Source organism: Clinocottus analis, unplaced genomic scaffold, assembly GCF_023055335.1.
Source record: "Clinocottus analis isolate CAN_PGR_092001 unplaced genomic scaffold, fCliAna1.0.p SCAF_11, whole genome shotgun sequence".
Taxonomy (NCBI): domain Eukaryota; kingdom Metazoa; phylum Chordata; class Actinopteri; order Perciformes; family Cottidae; genus Clinocottus; species Clinocottus analis.
The window spans coordinates 16,067,431-16,086,135 of NW_027175832.1; the positions used below are offsets into that span (position 1 = coordinate 16,067,431).

Genomic DNA, 18,705 nt, shown 5'->3' on the forward strand with positions numbered 1-18,705 from the left:
CTCCCACCTCTGTTCTTCATTGGCCAGGTTGGCCTTCCTTCCTCTCCCACTGTTTGTTGTTAGCCAACTCCTTCTTCAACTTCCCGTCCAGAGCTTTGTGGTTTGCCTGCCCAGCTCTTACGCTGGTCTCCCAGTTATGCTCTTTCTGGGCCAGGTCCTTGAGGCTTGAGCCCTGTAAGCCTGGGTATTAAAACGGCAGCGAACTGCACACAGTCTGCTTATATTTCCTAACCTACCTGCCGGAGTCAAAAGACTTCCATCCAGTTTCCACCAAACCACCTGAAGTTAATTTGAGTCAAAAGGGAGAATATAAAACCTCTGATCTGGCCTTCACTTTCCACTTTAGATAAGACTATTTCACTTTTTACACTTTAACAGATGATCAGCTGTACTAAAGACAACAACGGTATAGCCTTCATTGGAGCTGTGACTGAAGGTTGAAGTCTCTGTTTTATGTACATGCTACACCCCTAAGATCTTGCCCCAAAATTAGTATGTATTGACAGATTGATTATTTGACTCTGTCATGGCAACATCAAATCTGCTGCGAGTCAACAAAATACAGAAACAGCGACATTCCTTATGAAGTAGAACAGACAACCATAAAAATATCTACATGCCATAAAACACATTCCCGTGTCAGGTAGCATCAATATATGCAGGAAATCTCATCATCCTCCACAGCAGGAATCTAATGGATGAGTGAAGTGACGACCTAGAGTCAACTCCAGCTTTTCTAACATTGTTCTTTGTTCATAAGTAGAATCACACAGACATAGTACAAAGCCACCCAAGACAATGGGTTATTCTTTATATTACTACCTGTTTTAATGTAGGGTACTCAAGCTCTTTTTAAATCTTACTGTTGTGTTACAATTAACAATAATGCTGAAGTTTTGAGTGAATGGTGTATTATTTCATCATTGTTAATTTTGTCCATAATCAGTGATGGCAGAAAAAAAGACATGCATGGTATCTGAAAATAGCTTATGGGTTTCTGTGTGGTGCCATGCATAACAGGTAGACACTAAACAAAGACTTGACAGTAAGTATTTGACAGTGTTTTATCACTGAATATTGTCTCTGTTTGTTTGTTTTTTGCATTAAACTAGTAAATTAATTTCACCTTCTACAGTATGAACAAAGGATTTTGATCCAAAGGTTTGGTTATTTCTATTTCTCTCTCTTTTAATTGTGTGCTCATAGCTTTATTATCTTTTTTTCACATTCATCTTGTGGATTTGAGTGGCAGTCTTTGACATGAGTGGGCTGCATTCAGCTAACCACTGATCTTTTTTAAGGTTTTCTTCTGTCCCCCCGCCATTCTTGTCACATCTGTCATTTGCGACTTCCCACGGGAAAGGCTTTGTTTAGAACAGATATCAGAACTTTTTAAGGAGTAACCATTATTGTTCAAAGAGTGCAGCTCCCTTGCACTGTGACAACATAGTTAATTTCATTTAGAGCCATAAACGGCAGCAAAAACCTTCAGCCAGTGCCTGCTGTTGCTCTTCCCACCCAAACCTAAATGGCCAACTCAATGTGTTCAGTGTGGGTGTCGCATTAACATTTGTGTATACATACTATTTAGGCATTTAGCTCACGTTCCACAGCAACACTGAACAAGAGAGGAGGGAGGACATTTCAACAGAACACAATGGCCTGTACTGTCTGCACTAGAAATGTTTTGTGAATCAGAAGATAATATTTACAATACATTTAATTTAAAATATGTTGATCTCAACACCTCAGAGGGAACTCATTTATATATTCTAACAAATATATATTTTAGCTTAATTTTCTGTAAAACTGCTTTTCTGCATATACATCATGCATTTTTAAGTATTAAAATGTTAATTAAATGTGGTATAGTAATGTAATTCAAACTGTAATCATTTGAAATATCTACTGCTGAATGTGTTTGCTTATCGCAGGGTCAAACTAAATATTGATGTTTAGTGCTTGACAAGATTTTACAGTTAAAGTAACTGATCAGGACCAACTATTGCATGTGTGTTTTTCTACTTTTTTGACAGAGTAGAAAAACCTTTAAAGAAATAAATCTTCTTTTCACAAATACATATTTATTATGTGATTATAGAAAAATGGGTTTAATATGTAATTGTATAAGAATTGTATAATGTTTAAGAAAAGAAGTCAAACAACAGATACACATTCAAAACGTGAGATTTTGTCAGAAAATGTCAGGACATAGGACAGTAAGCCTCACAATGTATCGGGTGCTAAACTCACGCCTTAAAATGTCTTATTTTGTTTGTCTTACAGTTTAAATTATTCAGTTTACTTTCTCGTTAGACAAAATGAAGCAACCACTTATCACAACTGAGGAGTTGGAAACATAATTGCTCATTGTGTTTCTGTCAGTTGACAGACTTATGGCTTCACATTTATTTCAAAGGATATTTTTTGTATCACCTTATTAAAAATAATTAATGTCTTCTAACTGACGGACAGTATCGAATTGTATACAGAAAAATGTAAATATGCTACAATTACTTTAAACACATCTCTCTATATATATCATTTAGACCATAGTAGGCCTATTCTTCCAACAGCAGGCCATTTCTTGATGTAGAGGAAATCTAATAAGTTGAGTGGGGTTGAATTGATTGTTCACAACAGAAAACAGGTTCAACACTGAGCTGTTTTCAGTTGATCAGAGGCCAACTGCAGATTAAACCATGACTCAGATTCCGGCCTCCCCCCATCTGTCTTGCGAACATGTAGTCATCTCAGGACTCTATATTATAGATGAACCTCTTCTCAGCTGCAGTCACAAATCACAGTCGAGGCTGCAGACTCCGTGCCATGGCTTAACTTAGTCATTATGTTTTTACAGGTCTGTGCTGCTTATCAGCCTGAAAACCTGTGTGTGTTCCCTGAAAGCGCGCTTATCTTCCCGGGTGATTACATTGACCCCAGGCCATTGATTACACACCGTCTACGCTAGAATGTCATTAGAACACAGATGGCGACCATTTTTTGCATCCTGGCAGGACTCTCTGCTTAAACTAGCCCCATCTATTCTATCCTCGTTTCTGCTGCGTGGAGAATAGGTTCTCACTGTTTCTACGGCTTCTTAAAGCAGAAATGAGTTTTTAGTATGAGTCAGGTCCGAATGCAATACATTTGATTTTTTTTTTCAAATGTTGTTCCCTGTGGATATGCAGGGAGTGTTTTTTTCTGCTTGAGTGACAAAGCAATTGTTGGAGGAAGGAGAAACTTGTTGCTACGTTACACTTTGCTGTTGAATTTCTCTGTTTTCCATGTTCACTTCTGGCTGTCACAACAGCTGTCGAGAGGTTGAGCATTGTGGAGCTCCACTGTATACTGCAGGGCGCATCTAGTTCGGCACTAGTCCCTCCATTTGAGTATTTCCATTCTTCTTTCTAAGCAGGTCAGTTGAGGCTAAAGAACTGGCGGTAATAAGAATAGAGGAGATACTGAATACCTAGTCTAATCTCCTCTCTGTGCTCTCAACTCACCCTCCCTGAGGGAAAACAAATAAATCTCCATTCTTCAGATACAGAGGCAGACATCTGGAGGCTCGTGCCTTTGCTCACTCACTGGCCTGCTTAACCTTGGCCACTGTTTGTCAATTTAGTGATCAAGTAAACCCATCTATTAAACAATATTAAGGATACATAATTTACTTTGGGGATAGTTAGGGGGTGTTGCATGATTGTAGCTGATGAGAAATGTTTCCTATAATAATAATAATAAAAGGTCTGCACAGTGGTGTGGTGGCTAGCAAATCACCACAGCAAAAGAGGCCAGAGTTCAATACCCGGACTATATGGGCCTTCGAAGTGGAGTTTGCATGTTCTCCTGTGTTCCCCGGCTTTCTCCCACAGTCCAACGCAAAGTAAATTGGAAACTCTAAATTGATATACTCTATTGAATATATTCAATATACTATCAACATGTATAGTTTGGGATGTAAGCGTAAATGGTCTCTATATGTCTAGCGACATGGCCAGGGTGTAGCCTGCTTTTGCCCAATGACAGCGGGGCTACCAGGAATAAAAAGCAATATTCAGCAGTACTTGTACAGCAGTTTTCTGCTACCAAAAGCAAAATATTTCTTTTACACTCATAAATGCACTTTCCTCACCTAAAAAGCCTTGTTATTTTGACTTCTGAGGTTAAAACACGTTTGAGAAAATTGTCTTTTTTTTTCCATCCAGCAGATACTCACAGTTAGACCACTTATAGTTCACATATAAAGACCAAAGGGCTGTGATGGCATATTGAATTTGACACTTCACTTTAATATCTCACATATAATAACAATCATTTTTAGGTGGATTTCAACACCATGATATCAGCACTCCTGCTGGTCAAGCTTTACCTAACTGTTTGTGAAACGTTGAGCTTTCAAACTGTGAAAAGCACATAATAAGTCTGACAATTCAAACTATATCAGTTTGCAGATAACAGAGTATTGTTCAGACTGAAACTAGACAGAATTTGCAGCTGCTTGCATTATAAAGCTGAGTTATAGCCACAACAGTTTCTTAATATAATTCACATGTGTCACAAATTTGTCTTAGAGGTCTTTACAATCCGTACAGAACATGGGACACTCTTTATTCTTAAAAATGTATGTGTGGAGGTGTAGATTTCAAGAGAATGTTCAGCCTAGGTATTTAACCTTTAGATGATAGCTTGTTTTCATGTTGGTTCGAGTGAATTTATATTATTTTTGCTTCTGCTATGCTCGGCTCGTAATGTCTGTGCTGTATGAATGTTGGAGGTTAAGTCACATATATAAAGCAGATTCACTTTTACTTCCCATGAAGCACTTAGATTGAGAGTAAGATGTTCATTATGAAATTAATTGATACAATTAGTTGACTACGTGTCACTACGTGTCAAGCAATAGCAAATCACATTGGCTTTTTCCCTGGCTTAAACTGAATTTCTCATGTTGGCTCTGTGCCTGGGAGTTACATTGGGCATGACCTGTGCTATTAACCCAGAGTGTTGTCTCCCTTGTTAATGACAGCAGGTAATATAAGCCAATTTAGTTTTGGTTTTTAGAGACATTGATTTATTGTACGTTTTGGCACTAGGCAAGTCTTTGTTGTTAGTCAACTTAATTTTGAATGATTGTATCACATTTTTACTTTAAGATGTTATTTTAGGGATGTGAGGAAACACATCGTTCCCTCTCTGAATTGTTTCTACTTTTATCTCAACACCTTGAAATAACATTAATTCTCACTATAAAGCCCTCCCTCATCCTCCACATTTAGTAACTTACCGTTTGACCGAACAGCAAATATGTATTGTACATCCAGTTTAGTCTATTGTTAACCAACCAAATGCAATGGGAGAACACATTCTTACAGAAGCACTCACTTCTGTAAAAACATCTGTGCTGATGACATTCAACACAGGCTTTCCAAGTAAGCGCAGTGTCAGGCTGTTAAGTCATAGCAAATGACCAACTGATCAAAATTTAACAATCATGATGATTAGTGATTATTGTGGATTATAGTCTGAGAAGCTTTGTTAAAGGAGGGATCTTTTTTTTTCTTTTTTCTAGTGTATTAGCAGGAAAGCTCACTGGCACAGCTGCTCTTAATAACCATCATTAGTGCCAGCCAAATGACATGCACTGTGATTTCTGAGATGCAGCTTACTCTTCATACATTCACTTCCTCGTGATTCTTAAAATAGCTGAGAGGTTTTAGATTTCTTGTGGCTGGATGTTTTTATTTTTATTTTAATCTGTCCCTTTTTTTGTTTATCTTGTGCAGACCTACAAATGCTGTGACACAGGGATGTTAATAACCCTTCAACTGTAAACCGGCAATACTAATTCTGACCATTTAATGCTATCAGTTAAATGGGTCAAATCAATTTTACATTTTATTTTACAGGTTGAGCAAAGCAAAGAGGATTTGCTTGTCAGGAGAATGGCTGGTCCACCTTAATGGTCATTCCACCTTAAGTGAACATGAACTGGGGTTGTTGCTAACTCCCCTCACTTTAATCGGCATGTGGCAAGCAAGACACAGGAACTTGGCTTTGGTCTTGAGGAGTTAACAAAACATATCTATCAGTCAGAAATAGTATTTACAGTGTTAAGTAAAGTAGTTTCAATAGTAGCATCCCTACTGGGACATTACTCCAGAGATTGACAGGTGGCAGTAACATGCCAAGATATGCTGCAAATATGCTGCAATGTGACAGCAAACTCAGTGGAGAAGAAGACTGCAAGCTTGTAAACACAGAGGTTAATATTGATGGATTGTAATAAAAAAACAACCCTGTAACCCTGCAAATGTTTACAATGAAGGAAATAAACTTGAGACATGTGTTACACCTTGGATACGCACAATACATTTGGGCGAGTAACACTGAATGTGAACATTTGTGTGATCCATTTCTCCCTCTGCAAAACAAGTGAACATAACTTGTGTGTTGTTGAAAGTAAATCTCCAGAACGCCTCTTTAAAGGCACAGATTAATGTTGTTCATGCAATCCTGTTAGCCTTTTTATTTTGGGCAACGCTAGCCACATGGCGCTAGAGATAGCAATGTCAGTCTGTCTGTTGTTTGGTTGGTCAGGCTGTCACTTTGGTCCCAACTGAAATATCTCAACAAATATCAGACGGTTTGATATGGACAATTGTGAAGACATTCATTGTTCTCAGACAATGTGTTTGAATGATGTTTGTGATCCTCTGCAGGTTGATATTTGTATGTCAGTGGTTTCCATAGACTCTCTGCAGATAGATATAGAGATGGATTGCATGCTATACCTCTACTTTTAAAGGCTTCATTTGACATTCAATATAATAATAATTATTATTATTATCTGGTGTTATAGGACGTTTCACTGCTATACACACATGACAGCAGTCCCCAACCTCAATTTTGGCCATAAAAAATGGAGCCATACTACATTCATGAATATTTAGATTGAGGGTTTTTTCCAACCTTCTTCACAGGAACGTTTTGCAGCGTTTACTTGGTGAAAATTGCTGCCGGGGAATATAATCAATGAGAGCATCTGAAACCTCCTACTCTCTCCACCCTTCTACTTAATAATTTAACAACAAGCATAGCCTCTGTGGGCATTCACTGTGAAAGGGAGCGCATGACCTCCAGCACAGCAGCAGGTGGTATGCTGCAAGAGGTTGCAGTGTGCAGAAATTGATGTTAAGTTGCTTTGCTCTTCGGTCTATTTATAGTGGGTTTTCGCCAGGGCTCGAGAATATTTGGAATGACATACACACATTAATATATAGGCAAAAGTAAATTGGTGTTGATATACAACACTAAGAAGATATGATGCATTCTTTCAGTTACTCTTTTGCAATGTTGTAAATTTTCTTTTACAGGTAAACCTAAACCACCTAATTAATTTTGCATGTAGGAAAACTTTCTCATCATACTGCAACGTATCATGTATGGGTGTAATCAGGTGAAGTGGTATAGTGGGTGGTAGAATGCATGCCACCAGAGCTCTGGAGCTAGCTGATACATGTGGCTATTATTTATGTTATTTATTACAACTGTGCTTGACAATTCAGTTTCTCTGACGACAAAGTGCTATACTTATGCCAATCTAGTTGATGGAGACAGATACCGTAAATATCAGAGTTTATCTGGACTAGAAGGAGAACAGAGTATGAAAACAACATGTGAATATGTCCCACCACTATTTATTTTCTTTTTTTTTCGCATTTAAAAGAATAATATTTTGACCAAGAGCTTTATTTACACAGAAGAAAACATGCTCAGTACACCAGGAACTTGGACCAGATTCATCCAATATCAGTTGCAATTAATTTATTATGTTGAGATGTCAGGGAAGTAATCCCATTTGTTAAATGACTGTTGAATCTCTGTTTTAGATTACGATGTCTGGTGAAGCAACTGGAGAGAGGGGAGGCTTCCCTCACGGATCTCAAGAAGAACCTAGAGTATGCAGCGTCGGTGCTAGAATCTGTTTACATCGAGGAGACGAGGTAAGTCAACAATCGCTTTCTTCAGTGGAACAAATACTGACATGGTTCATTTAGGGTGAACAATAGTGCACCACTGACCAAAACAAGATTTTGGAAAATGGATGACGATCATTGGTCTCCTGTGCTGTAATTATTGTTTCATTTAAATCATTTCCTGTTTCAGCACTATTATGATAAATGGTAGACTAAATGTATAACTAAATGTGTAACTGGCACACAACTCTGAAGTACTTAAAAAGATAATTTACTGTGGTACTGTACTTAATACTTAACACTACATTTCAGTGGGACATTTTTTACTTTTTACTCCACTCCATTTATCAACAGCTATAGTTAGAATCAACGTTTCAGATAGAGATGCATTGTTACCTCTGCCAAGGATGATGTGTTTTTGGTTCAGTTTGTTTCTTTTACTTTTTGTTTGCACGATTATTAAGAAATTACTGGCCTGGTTTCCATGAAATGTGGTGGTATGGTATTGTATTATTTTATCATTTCGATAATGTTTTGTGTGCCCCCTCTATTTATAGATTACACAACCCAAAAGCATATGAAGCAATTCAAGTTACATCCACCATGACCAGCTACTGCTGACATTTAAATGCATCAAAAATTAATGATTCAAGGGCACTCTCAGTTTTCAGACCTCCGCCAAGGATAAATGTCATATCTCGCGTATCCAATGAGAGTAAAAAAAATGCTACCAACTTCCACCAGCCTATAAAAATAAGGCCAGTAATTCTTTCGTAATTCTACAGACAGACCGAATCAAAAACATAACCAGAATAATAATGTATCACTGATTTAATTCTGCACATTTACAGAAATTGCTTTTGAACGCAATACTTGTAAATGTAATGGAGTATTTATTACATTTGTATTGCTATTTAAACAACCTAATTACTTCTTCCACTGACAAACATGATGCTTACGGCCATGGAAAAGTCATGGAAGGATCGTTTTTAAGATATGGTGAAGGTTAGGGAATATACAATCAATGTATGTCAATAACATAGTGCAGGTCCAGAATCTGAGATATGACCGGGCTTATGGAATTATGTAAGCCTCTCGTCATCTAGATCCCAGCAGATTAGGGCCAGCGGTGGCAGGACCACTCCAAGATGAAGGATGATGAACTATCCAGTGCAGATTCCATGTAGCACCATGATTATCACTGTGATGTGGATGCTTTCTCTATGCCATAAGAACATGTATTTAGTTCAGAGGGTGGAGACCAACAGGCTTTGCTCTTGATCCGCTGTACATGTCAACACAACAGGGTAGCTGTGGAGAATTATGTCACACAATTGGATTTAAATACTCCCCGTCATGTGGTTTCAAAAGGCCTGGGATGTTTTAATGTTACATAAGAGATGATATTATTTGATGGACATCGCTGGGATTTTGAGTTTTCTGCAATACAATTTTAGTAAGCCTTTTGTCTCTCTGCATCTTTTTGTTATCTTTTCATTTCTTTGCTTTTCTATTTGTCTATTGTTTACCTCACATCCATCCTTTCTCCCTTCTTTCAGACGTTTGGTTGACACAGAGGATGAGCTCAGTGACATCCAGTCAGAGTCGGTGCCCTCAGAGGTGCGGGATTGGCTTGCCTCCACCTTCACCCGCCAGATGGGCCTGATGCTGCGCCGCAATGAAGAGAAACCTCGCTTCCGCAGCATTGTCCACGCCGTCCAGGCTGGCATATTTGTTGAGAGGTAACGTGCCACATTCACGTATCGACAAGTAGTTGTCAATGTTAAATAATGAATACGGATTCTCAGCCTTTGTCCTTCCCCTACTGAAGTCACAAATCTGTCATCGTTCAAGTGTAGCCCAGACTTAAAGCAGTTCTGTCAACATATTTAATTCGGCCTTGAATAATGAATTGATAACCATGGGTGAATTTTCTGCACCTACACTTTTCATGACATTTCGCAGGATGGTTGGTTGAACAAGACAAGACACTGAAAGGAAATTAAACATTTTTCACATTTGTCTGATGTTTTAGACCAAACGATTAATCAATTCGTAATATAATAGTAATATTAAATTGCTAATTAAATCAATTGTTAGATGCAAACAATAGTGCACTTTACTTTCTTTGCCATTTCATTTGATTGTCATGATTCTTTCTGCAATCTATAGATTCTATGGGCAGAAGTGAATGCTGTAAGTGAACGATAGAGCGATTTGAGGCAAAGGGAATTGTCTAAATTAGATTTTTGTTGATTGCATATTCCTAAAATCAATATGAACTTTGTACTTTACAAAATTAAAACTAATGGCAGCCGAGAAGCTGGATAAGACAATTCAAAACGCACAAGAAGTGGGACTGAAAACTGGTCTGGTCCCTGATCTGTTAAAAATGTGTTTGTATTCTCTGAACAGTATCTCACTTACCTGAGTCATCCATCACGGCCTTGGCAAACCCCGCTAAACACAATCATTCAGAGAGTTGCAAACAGCTCCCTCCAAGACTGCCTTATCACACACTAACATGCAACATGCATTTGTTCAAATCAGTAAGCCTCAAACATGTAAGCTGTAATCTTTCTTAATCTGTTTTTACAGAGGGCCGTCTGTTTTCAGACATTTACAATGAAGAAAGATTGTGAAAAGGGGAGGATGAAAATGAAAAGGTGGAACAGTGATGAAGCAGTCCACCATTTTAAACTTGGAAAAATGTCTTGTTCTGACAAAATGGCCAGCTTTATACTACATTGCATTCATGGAAGTTATTGTATTCCATATTCTATCCTTCACATTTGACAACGCCTCCAGCCATTTACTTAGGGTGCGGGGGGGGATCTTCTTGCTGGTTTATAGTTTGTCTTGGTGGGGAAGCTTCCAGGCCGTAGTTTGGGGCTGGTGTGATAACCTTTGGTGTTTACACTCAGCAGCACGCTTCATTTTATATTTTTATCTCATCCAAACAGGATGTACCGACGCACCTCCAATATGGTGGGACTCAGCTACCCACCTTCTGTCATATCTGTGCTTAAGGTATTAACACGTGCACATACATCCAAGCGGAAGCTCGCAGATGTGAAATTACAACTTTGTCTGAAAAGATGAATACGTTATTTGAAAAATGTTCTTCCCTTCACAGCATGTTGACAAGTGGTCGTTTGACGTGTTCGCTCTGAATGAGGCCAGCGGGGATCACGCACTTAAATTCATATTCTACGAGTTGCTGACAAGATACGACCTCATTAGCCGTTTCAAGGTAAAGCCACAAGGATAGAACATACATAGAGAGGGCACACATATATATACAGTATAAATACACACACTATACTGCTGGTCCTTGTTTTGCGAAAAAACTAGAAATATTCAGTATATACAACAATAACCTTCACAATTGCCCTCAACCATGCCTGATTTGATAGCAGTCAGCACACTGACTTCGCCGTCTCATAAGTGCTGGATCGTGTTGTGTTTAAACAATGACTGTATTATGAAGGGGGATGGACATACAATACTTTATCTCATCTGATACTGATGGAGCTGATTTTCCAGAGCATCTTATAGCTGAGGACACTTCACTTTAAGTGACAGCCTCTTAGAGTAAATGACATGGGCAATGAAGCTGACATGAATTTGTAATCGCAGTCTGCAGTAGCCTAAATGATTCACGATCCATGATTTTATGACATCAATTTCAGATGCTGCGGGGACTGTGCGTGTATTGAAATTGTATGCACTCATCATTTCAATCGCTCAATAGTTAAAAAAAAGTTCTTACTCTATGCAGTGTGTTTTTTTTAAATCTGGCAGTCATTTGTCGTTGTTTTGTCTGCCATCAGATCCCGATCTCTGCGGTGGTGTCATTCGTAGAGGCCCTCGAAGTGGGCTACAGCAAACATAAAAACCCCTACCACAACCTGATGCACGCTGCTGATGTCACACAGACTGTACACTACTTGCTACTCAAGACTGGCATGGTGGTGAGTAGGCTTTGACTGTAAAATTACACGTTGGACACCTATAGAAACTATTTCAACAGGCGTAGCTTTGGCTCCCGGTAGGATAGCTTAGTCTATGTAATCACATTATCCACAAGACTTTCAGAACATCTCTGTCAGCTGCAGTATGCCAGCCTTATTGTAGCTTTGTCTCATATGTCATCTTCTAGTGATAGTTTCTGTTTTTATTGAGAAATTCATTCTTTCCTTGCAAAGTCATTGTCACAACATTTCAAGTGAATTTTTGTTGTTGTCTTTTTGCCTAAACATCATTTAATTTCTATCCATTTACTTCATGTTGCTTTTGTTCTTTGTTCCTCTGGTGACCTATATTCCACTGCTTCCCACTGGTGTGACTTTAGAGCATTTCTGATGCTGCATTCATTGCAAAAGAAAAATCCTTTGCCTTACAAAAGCCGAGTTCAAAGTCCCCAACCAACCAACTGCAGCCAACCAGCTGGCCGCCCCCGCTTCCAGTGTTTTTATTTAATCACCGTAATAAGGTGGCTGCGACAGCTGTCGACATGGTGTGTTTCTTTGGGCAGTGCCTTGCAGAGTAAACCACATTACTGCTAGTACCAAGGGCTCCTGGGAGAGCAGGAGAACAGCATCTATCATTTCGTAGGGCCTGCAGACTCCATTAAATCAACAGGTCATTCATAAAGCCGGCCCCATGAGGAAAAATACTAAAGGATGGTGAGGCCATCTTGACCCCCCTCCCACCTACCTTCTGATCCCCACACCCTCTGTTCTTAATGAGTCCCCCATCCTCACTGTTGCTTAGTCACCAATATCGACTGGGAGTCGTGAGCTAAATCCCCACTGTGTGTACGTGAGTGCACTCAGATGCACTCACATCAGAGGAAAATTCCCACTCACAGGTGTGTGGATGCTGAAAACACTCACAGGTTAAATGTGAACGCCTATAAATAAAAAAACACTTCTTATAAATTAATTAGTTTTAGTTGATACAAAACCGAGAAAAAAAATGTCAACAAGTGCCCATGCATTCTTTAACTCAGGACTAAGATTTAGACTTTTTTTTTTTTTTTAAAGCTCACAAAATGAATGCTAGTCTGTACAGTAAATACCAAGCTACTAAGCTACCAGCAGCCATAAGATTAGCTTAGAAAGAAGAGGAACAGGGAGAAACAGCGAGCCAGCGCTTTTTAAAGGTGTCAATATCTGTCTACCAGCACCTCTGAAGCTCACAAATTAACACATTCCATCACTTTGTTTGTGTCAGAATCACAAGCAGATAGCCAGGTTAGATGTGTCCCCCCGGCTGTAGCTACATATTCATCACACAGACATGAGTGTGCTATCAATCTTCTCCGTTTACTCTCAGCAATAAAACAAATAAGTGCCTTTTTCTAACACATCGAGCAATTCCTTTAAGAGTCGCTGTTACTTTCACAACATTCTCTTCTTTTCTGTTGCCACTAAAAACTAAACAACTTTGATAGAAACGCTTTATAGGTATTCTTACCTTCTTGTGTCAAGTACATTTTTATTATAGCTATTATTACAAAGCATACCTCAAAGGGATAAAAAACAGCAATGAGCAACATTAGCAAAATGTACTGTAATGCAATGTTTTCCTTTATATTTGGAAACAGGGACAAACAGACTCAGACTTTGTCTGGGAGGAAAAGAGAAAGGAGTGTTAAAGTGACAGTTAAAAATGTGATTCTCAATAGAGCTTGTCTTATTTAAAGCTTCCTTTTTTGCTTTTCTGACCTTTCCTCTTTCGTCTTCTCCCATTCGTTTCCTTTTATCCCTGACGGTAATGTATTCCTCATGCCAAATACTTATCTATGCATCCTTTATATCACTTTTCTCCTCTACATCTTTCTGTCATTATGTACTATTCTCTCATTTGCCTTTTTTCCATTCACTGGCTTCTCATTTCTCATCCCTAATTTCTGTCCATTCTTTCCTCTTCTGTTCATTACTTACCTTCTTTCCTGTCAATGTCACTGTCTTTTACATCTTGTTGCTTACCCCCCCCCCCCTCCATCCGCCCCACTGTCTCTTCCTTATACTTCCTCCTCATTATGTTCACTTCACTCCTTCTTCCCTCTCCCTCCTTTTCTTCTCCTCTTTTGCCTGCAGCATTGGTTGACTGAGCTTGAGATCTTTGCCATGATCTTTGCGGCAGCAGTGCACGACTACGAGCACACGGGGACCACAAACAACTTCCATATTCAGACAAGGTAATGGATCATTCAATCATAAATGCATGGCTCTGACTCACCCAATCAATGCTTTCATTTGCAGCGAGGGGGCTTCACAATCACACTGAGATCGCCTGCAGTGCAGTAATAACACCGAGGCAAGACGGGAGTCCAAATGAACTCTTGAACACAGAAGAAAACCATGCTTTAATTATAATTAAAGTTACTCTTTTGGTTGATAAAATACTTCATAAGATCCCAAGTACATCCTTATTTTCACACTTAAAGTACATTTCTAAAATTGTCCAGATTTGTTTAATTCACAAAATGAAATCATGATATAAATACATAATGCAAAGAATGTTGTCCAGACCTGAACGTTTCTGTACATTATACATACATTTAATGTACTTTAAACAACCTGTATATCTTTGACTTTGTCAAAAAGTTGTCACAATAACATGTTTTGAAATTGTGAATATTGCTTTATACATATTATTGGTATATAATCTTGATTTTTTTTCAAGAGTCTTTCATACAGTGGACCACCTCCTAAGTCAGGGACACACAATGCAATTAAAAAGACAGAGCGACATCCAGGGATCAATTATTTTTCTTTTTGTTGTTTCTTTTCAATGTGAACCTGTGGAACGATTGCTTTGCTTTCTCTTTGGCAGGTCGGACACAGCTATCCTGTACAATGACCGCTCAGTGTTGGAGAGTCACCATGTCAGTGCAGCCTACCGCCTGCTGCAGGACGACGATGAGATGAACATCCTCTACAACCTCTCCAAGGACGACTGGAGGTCAGTGAGACAGCTATTTACACAAACAATAAGAGGAAGAGCGACAGAGATAACTGTAGTTAGAGATAGATATAGAGGCAGACATGAGGAAACCAAGCAAGTCAAGCAGAACACTTTCACAATGTACATTTACAAAGCCTCCCCCAAAAAAAAAATCTTATATTTTTCAACACATTTTTAACAAATGTGCTCAGTAGAGGGAAAATCAGAAAAGCTGGATTATGTTGAAGGTCAGACAACTTTGTACTAAATGGAGCTGTTAAGTTTTATAATATATTAAAAGAGACAGCTGAAATCCGATTTCTCACAGCATAAGCTGGATCTTGTCAGGGCAGATATTATAAGTAGCTCTCAAATACTGTCTTGTCATTTACTTTTTGCAACTTCAGAAATAAGTCAGCTTTATCACCTGTGTGTTTGACAGTACATTGCTCATTTTCATGTTTTCCTCTCCTTCGTTTGATCCAGAGAGCTCCGGGCTCTGGTGGTGGAGATGGTGCTGGCCACAGATATGTCCTGCCACTTCCAGCAAGTTAAGACCATGAAGAACTTCCTACAACAACCTGAGGGGTCAGTTGACTTATCCTTCAGTACTGTTTACACTTCCCGCCCCGTGCCAGCAATTTGCATCCTCATTAACCTTCCTATCAACCACTGTGTACTGTACTCACCTCAAGCTGTTTACAACCCAATTAACTCTGCCCTGAGGGTGCACTCAAATGTTCACAACACAACAAGCGTTCATGTTCTTATCAGATGGACTGAGGGGATATCTGTTCATGTGTTGTTCACCCCAAATAAAAAATAGAAATGGAATGAGGATCTTGTGGCCAAATAGTACCAAACATTATGCATTATACAGTACAGGTATAAAGCAAGGTATTGCCCTCTAAGGCACAAACACAGGATAGTTTGTGTTCATGTACTGGAAGTCTGCAGTCTGAGTGATAGAGCAGTCACACCGGATTTGGCATGGTGAAATGTATTTGCACACAACAGTGAAAAACAGCAGGCCACAGATTTATTGCTGGCACACAATGGGCTGCTACTAAATGAGATAACCAGATAGAAAACATTAGCCTCCCACAAACTATGTATTATTGTCTTTTCCAACACTAATATTCTGCTGCTAGTTATCGGAAAATTAATCTTGTGAATTCCAACAAAATACATTTTTTATAGGTTTAGGAAAATATTGGGGATTGTGTTCATATGAGTATGCAAGTTACGTAATAAAAACACAGTTAAAGTCAATGGGGACTTTTGGTTTCACAAATCAAACGAATAGCAGTTTCCCAGGTTGTCTTGGGTGTGTTTCATTCCTGGCCTCAAGACGGGCTTTGTCGCTCGTCATCTAACTCACGCCTACTTTGCTACCGTCTAAATTATAACAGACACTGAAGGTCAGCAGCGTCTTCTTGTTTTCGTATCGTGATCAAGGATGTGAATCGATGGTAACAGCCGAACATACATTAGGTGTAGCAGGCCCTGTCTGACCCAAATTCATGAGTCTGATCACCGCTGATTGAACCCATTCAAGCGGCTAATGACATTCAAAGCAAGTGCATATAAACCACTTGCAGCCATAAGCAGTTGCTGAGTGTTGGTCAATTTTTTATTTAGTATAAATGTCCTCTGCATGGTAGTATAAGTTTCCCTTTATTGTAAATGTTTAAAGCATTTCTAAAGAACAGTTGTCCATCTACTTTTTTCCAGTACAACTGAACAAGTTAGCAACATTGCCAAAAGGTAGCCTACTGATGTCTTCCTCTTTGCATCTGTCTCTCACGTGACCTATGCCTTGCAGGTCAAAGTATGTTGAAGTTCAAGCAGGTTGAACTCGGTTTGAGGAAGAGCTGGTGGTTTGCAACAGGAAGTGAATATGTTTCAAATTAATGCGTTTTTGTTTGCTGCGGCCGAGGTCACCAGACTGCAGCCAAAATGTCCTGTTCACAGCCACCTTTATGAGGACTGATAACCAGGACGGCTCTACATGCAGACACAGAGCTGTCATTTGCAAACAGAAGTAAAAGACATCAAGCTATCAAGCAAACTATCATATGACGTGATGAGTCATCACTGCTGATGTAGAAATCCGTTGACCTTCACGGTATTCTTTTCACTGTGATAATGTAATGTACAGCACTTACAACTAGAACGACTGCTAATAAAGAAGTGATGTGGAGATGAATAGCTCTCTGACAATATACTGTATGGAGGATTCAACAATGTTATGCGTCCTATACTTCCAAAGTGTGCTGACTGGATAGTCCTCACAATACTGTAGTATAAGGTACACACACATGCATGCAGATAAATGAGATTGCCGTCTGCAGGAAGCTGTAATGCTGAATAGACTCTAATGTGAAGTAATTCAAACCAGTCCGCTGCAGGGCTGCTGGGAGTGCACTTTAAGACTCAATCTGCCACAAATGGAATGAAGGGAAATTTGAGCCAGTCTTCCTTACCTCTATTTAACCTTGTGTGTGTGTGTGTGTGTGTGTGTGTGTGTGTGTGTGTGTGTGTGTGTGTGTGTGTGTGTGTGTGTGTGTGTGTGTGTGTGTGTGTGTGTGTGTGTTTTCACATGTGGGCCTATTTTCCACATTGGACTGTGTCTGTTCATTCATGCATCAGTCCATTAAACATGATCTTTTGATATGGTTATCAAGTGATATCTCAGACGGCGCCGATGTCTGATGAGGTGAGAAGATGCTTCTTCACACCAGTTCCAGTGTAGAAAACTGATTTGCTTTATTGAGGCCGTTTTTCTTTTGGCATGGAGGTGCTTCTTTGTATGTAGGTAACTATGCATGTGTGTTTTATGCACATGCTGATAGATATTTAATTCAGCATTTGTTTAATGAGCATTTGTAGAGAAGCTTTTTTTTGCACTTTCTTGTCTACCATAAGTATTATGAGTTTATTTTCATGAGCAACTAGACACCATGTTGAGCATGAAATACAGGATAATTTTCCTTCGACTTTTTCTTCAGATTTTATTGAAAACTGTTCTTGCTCAGTGAGTCCATTTTTGCGGACCAATTGCTGTTGAAACATTTGCAGCTGTGCCACATTCCTTTTCCGTTTTTCTTTTTTATAATAGACCTTACAATTTTCAGGGACACTCAGGGCCTTTGAAATGTTCTTCCTCGTTTACTATTTCTCAATAACCTTGTTGCAGATTTGCCTCGAATATGTGTTTGACCTCATGATGTAGTTTTTGCCAGAACAATGGCTAAGGAAGCATTCGGCCAACCAGATACAAGTGTATTGAACCTCAAATCCCATGTAATTGTTGATACCTTATTATGGTACATTGTAAAATAGTATGGCTTATTAAAACCGTTTAGCTGTACTTGTAATGATTTCAGTTCTTACAATGACTTGTCTCGGTCTCTTTTTGCAGCGTTGACAAGCCCAAAGCCCTTTCTCTATTGCTGCACACAGCAGACATCAGCCACCCGGCCAAAAGTTATGACCTCCACCACCGCTGGACCTCCTCCCTTCTGGAGGAGTTCTTCATACAGGTAAGTAGGTGTACCTGGTCAGGTCACAGAGTAATGCATGGGTAACTGCTTCGGTGTATGCTTCAGTGTTTTGAAGAAGTGCGATTCAGATACGAGCCACTTACTCTTCAGCTTCGGGTTGTGTCATGTGATTTACTTCAGCAGGTGGCGTTCGCCCACATATTAAAAAATAACTCTTTTCGACTTTTTGACAATTTGGTCTCGAAAGTTGAAATGAAAAGTAA

The 18,705-nt window shown here is 39.1% G+C and overlaps 1 protein-coding gene across 7 annotated transcripts in view; it reads left to right on the forward strand.

Moving 5' to 3' along the window:
• pde1cb (phosphodiesterase 1C, calmodulin-dependent b) overlaps positions 1 to 18,705 on the forward strand; it is a 79,999-nt gene that overhangs the window by 51,759 nt on the left and 9,535 nt on the right. For all 7 annotated transcript variants that reach the window (XM_068569603.1, XM_068569548.1, XM_068569556.1 and 4 more), the window contains 9 exons: positions 7,893 to 8,006; positions 9,539 to 9,721; positions 10,943 to 11,009; positions 11,116 to 11,232; positions 11,813 to 11,953; positions 14,087 to 14,187; positions 14,826 to 14,954; positions 15,423 to 15,524; positions 18,361 to 18,481. In XM_068569603.1, coding sequence (XP_068425704.1) covers positions 7,893 to 8,006; positions 9,539 to 9,721; positions 10,943 to 11,009; positions 11,116 to 11,232; positions 11,813 to 11,953; positions 14,087 to 14,187; positions 14,826 to 14,954; positions 15,423 to 15,524; positions 18,361 to 18,481 — 1,075 coding nt within the window. The remainder of the gene's footprint in view (positions 1 to 7,892; positions 8,007 to 9,538; positions 9,722 to 10,942; positions 11,010 to 11,115; positions 11,233 to 11,812; positions 11,954 to 14,086; positions 14,188 to 14,825; positions 14,955 to 15,422; positions 15,525 to 18,360; positions 18,482 to 18,705) is intronic.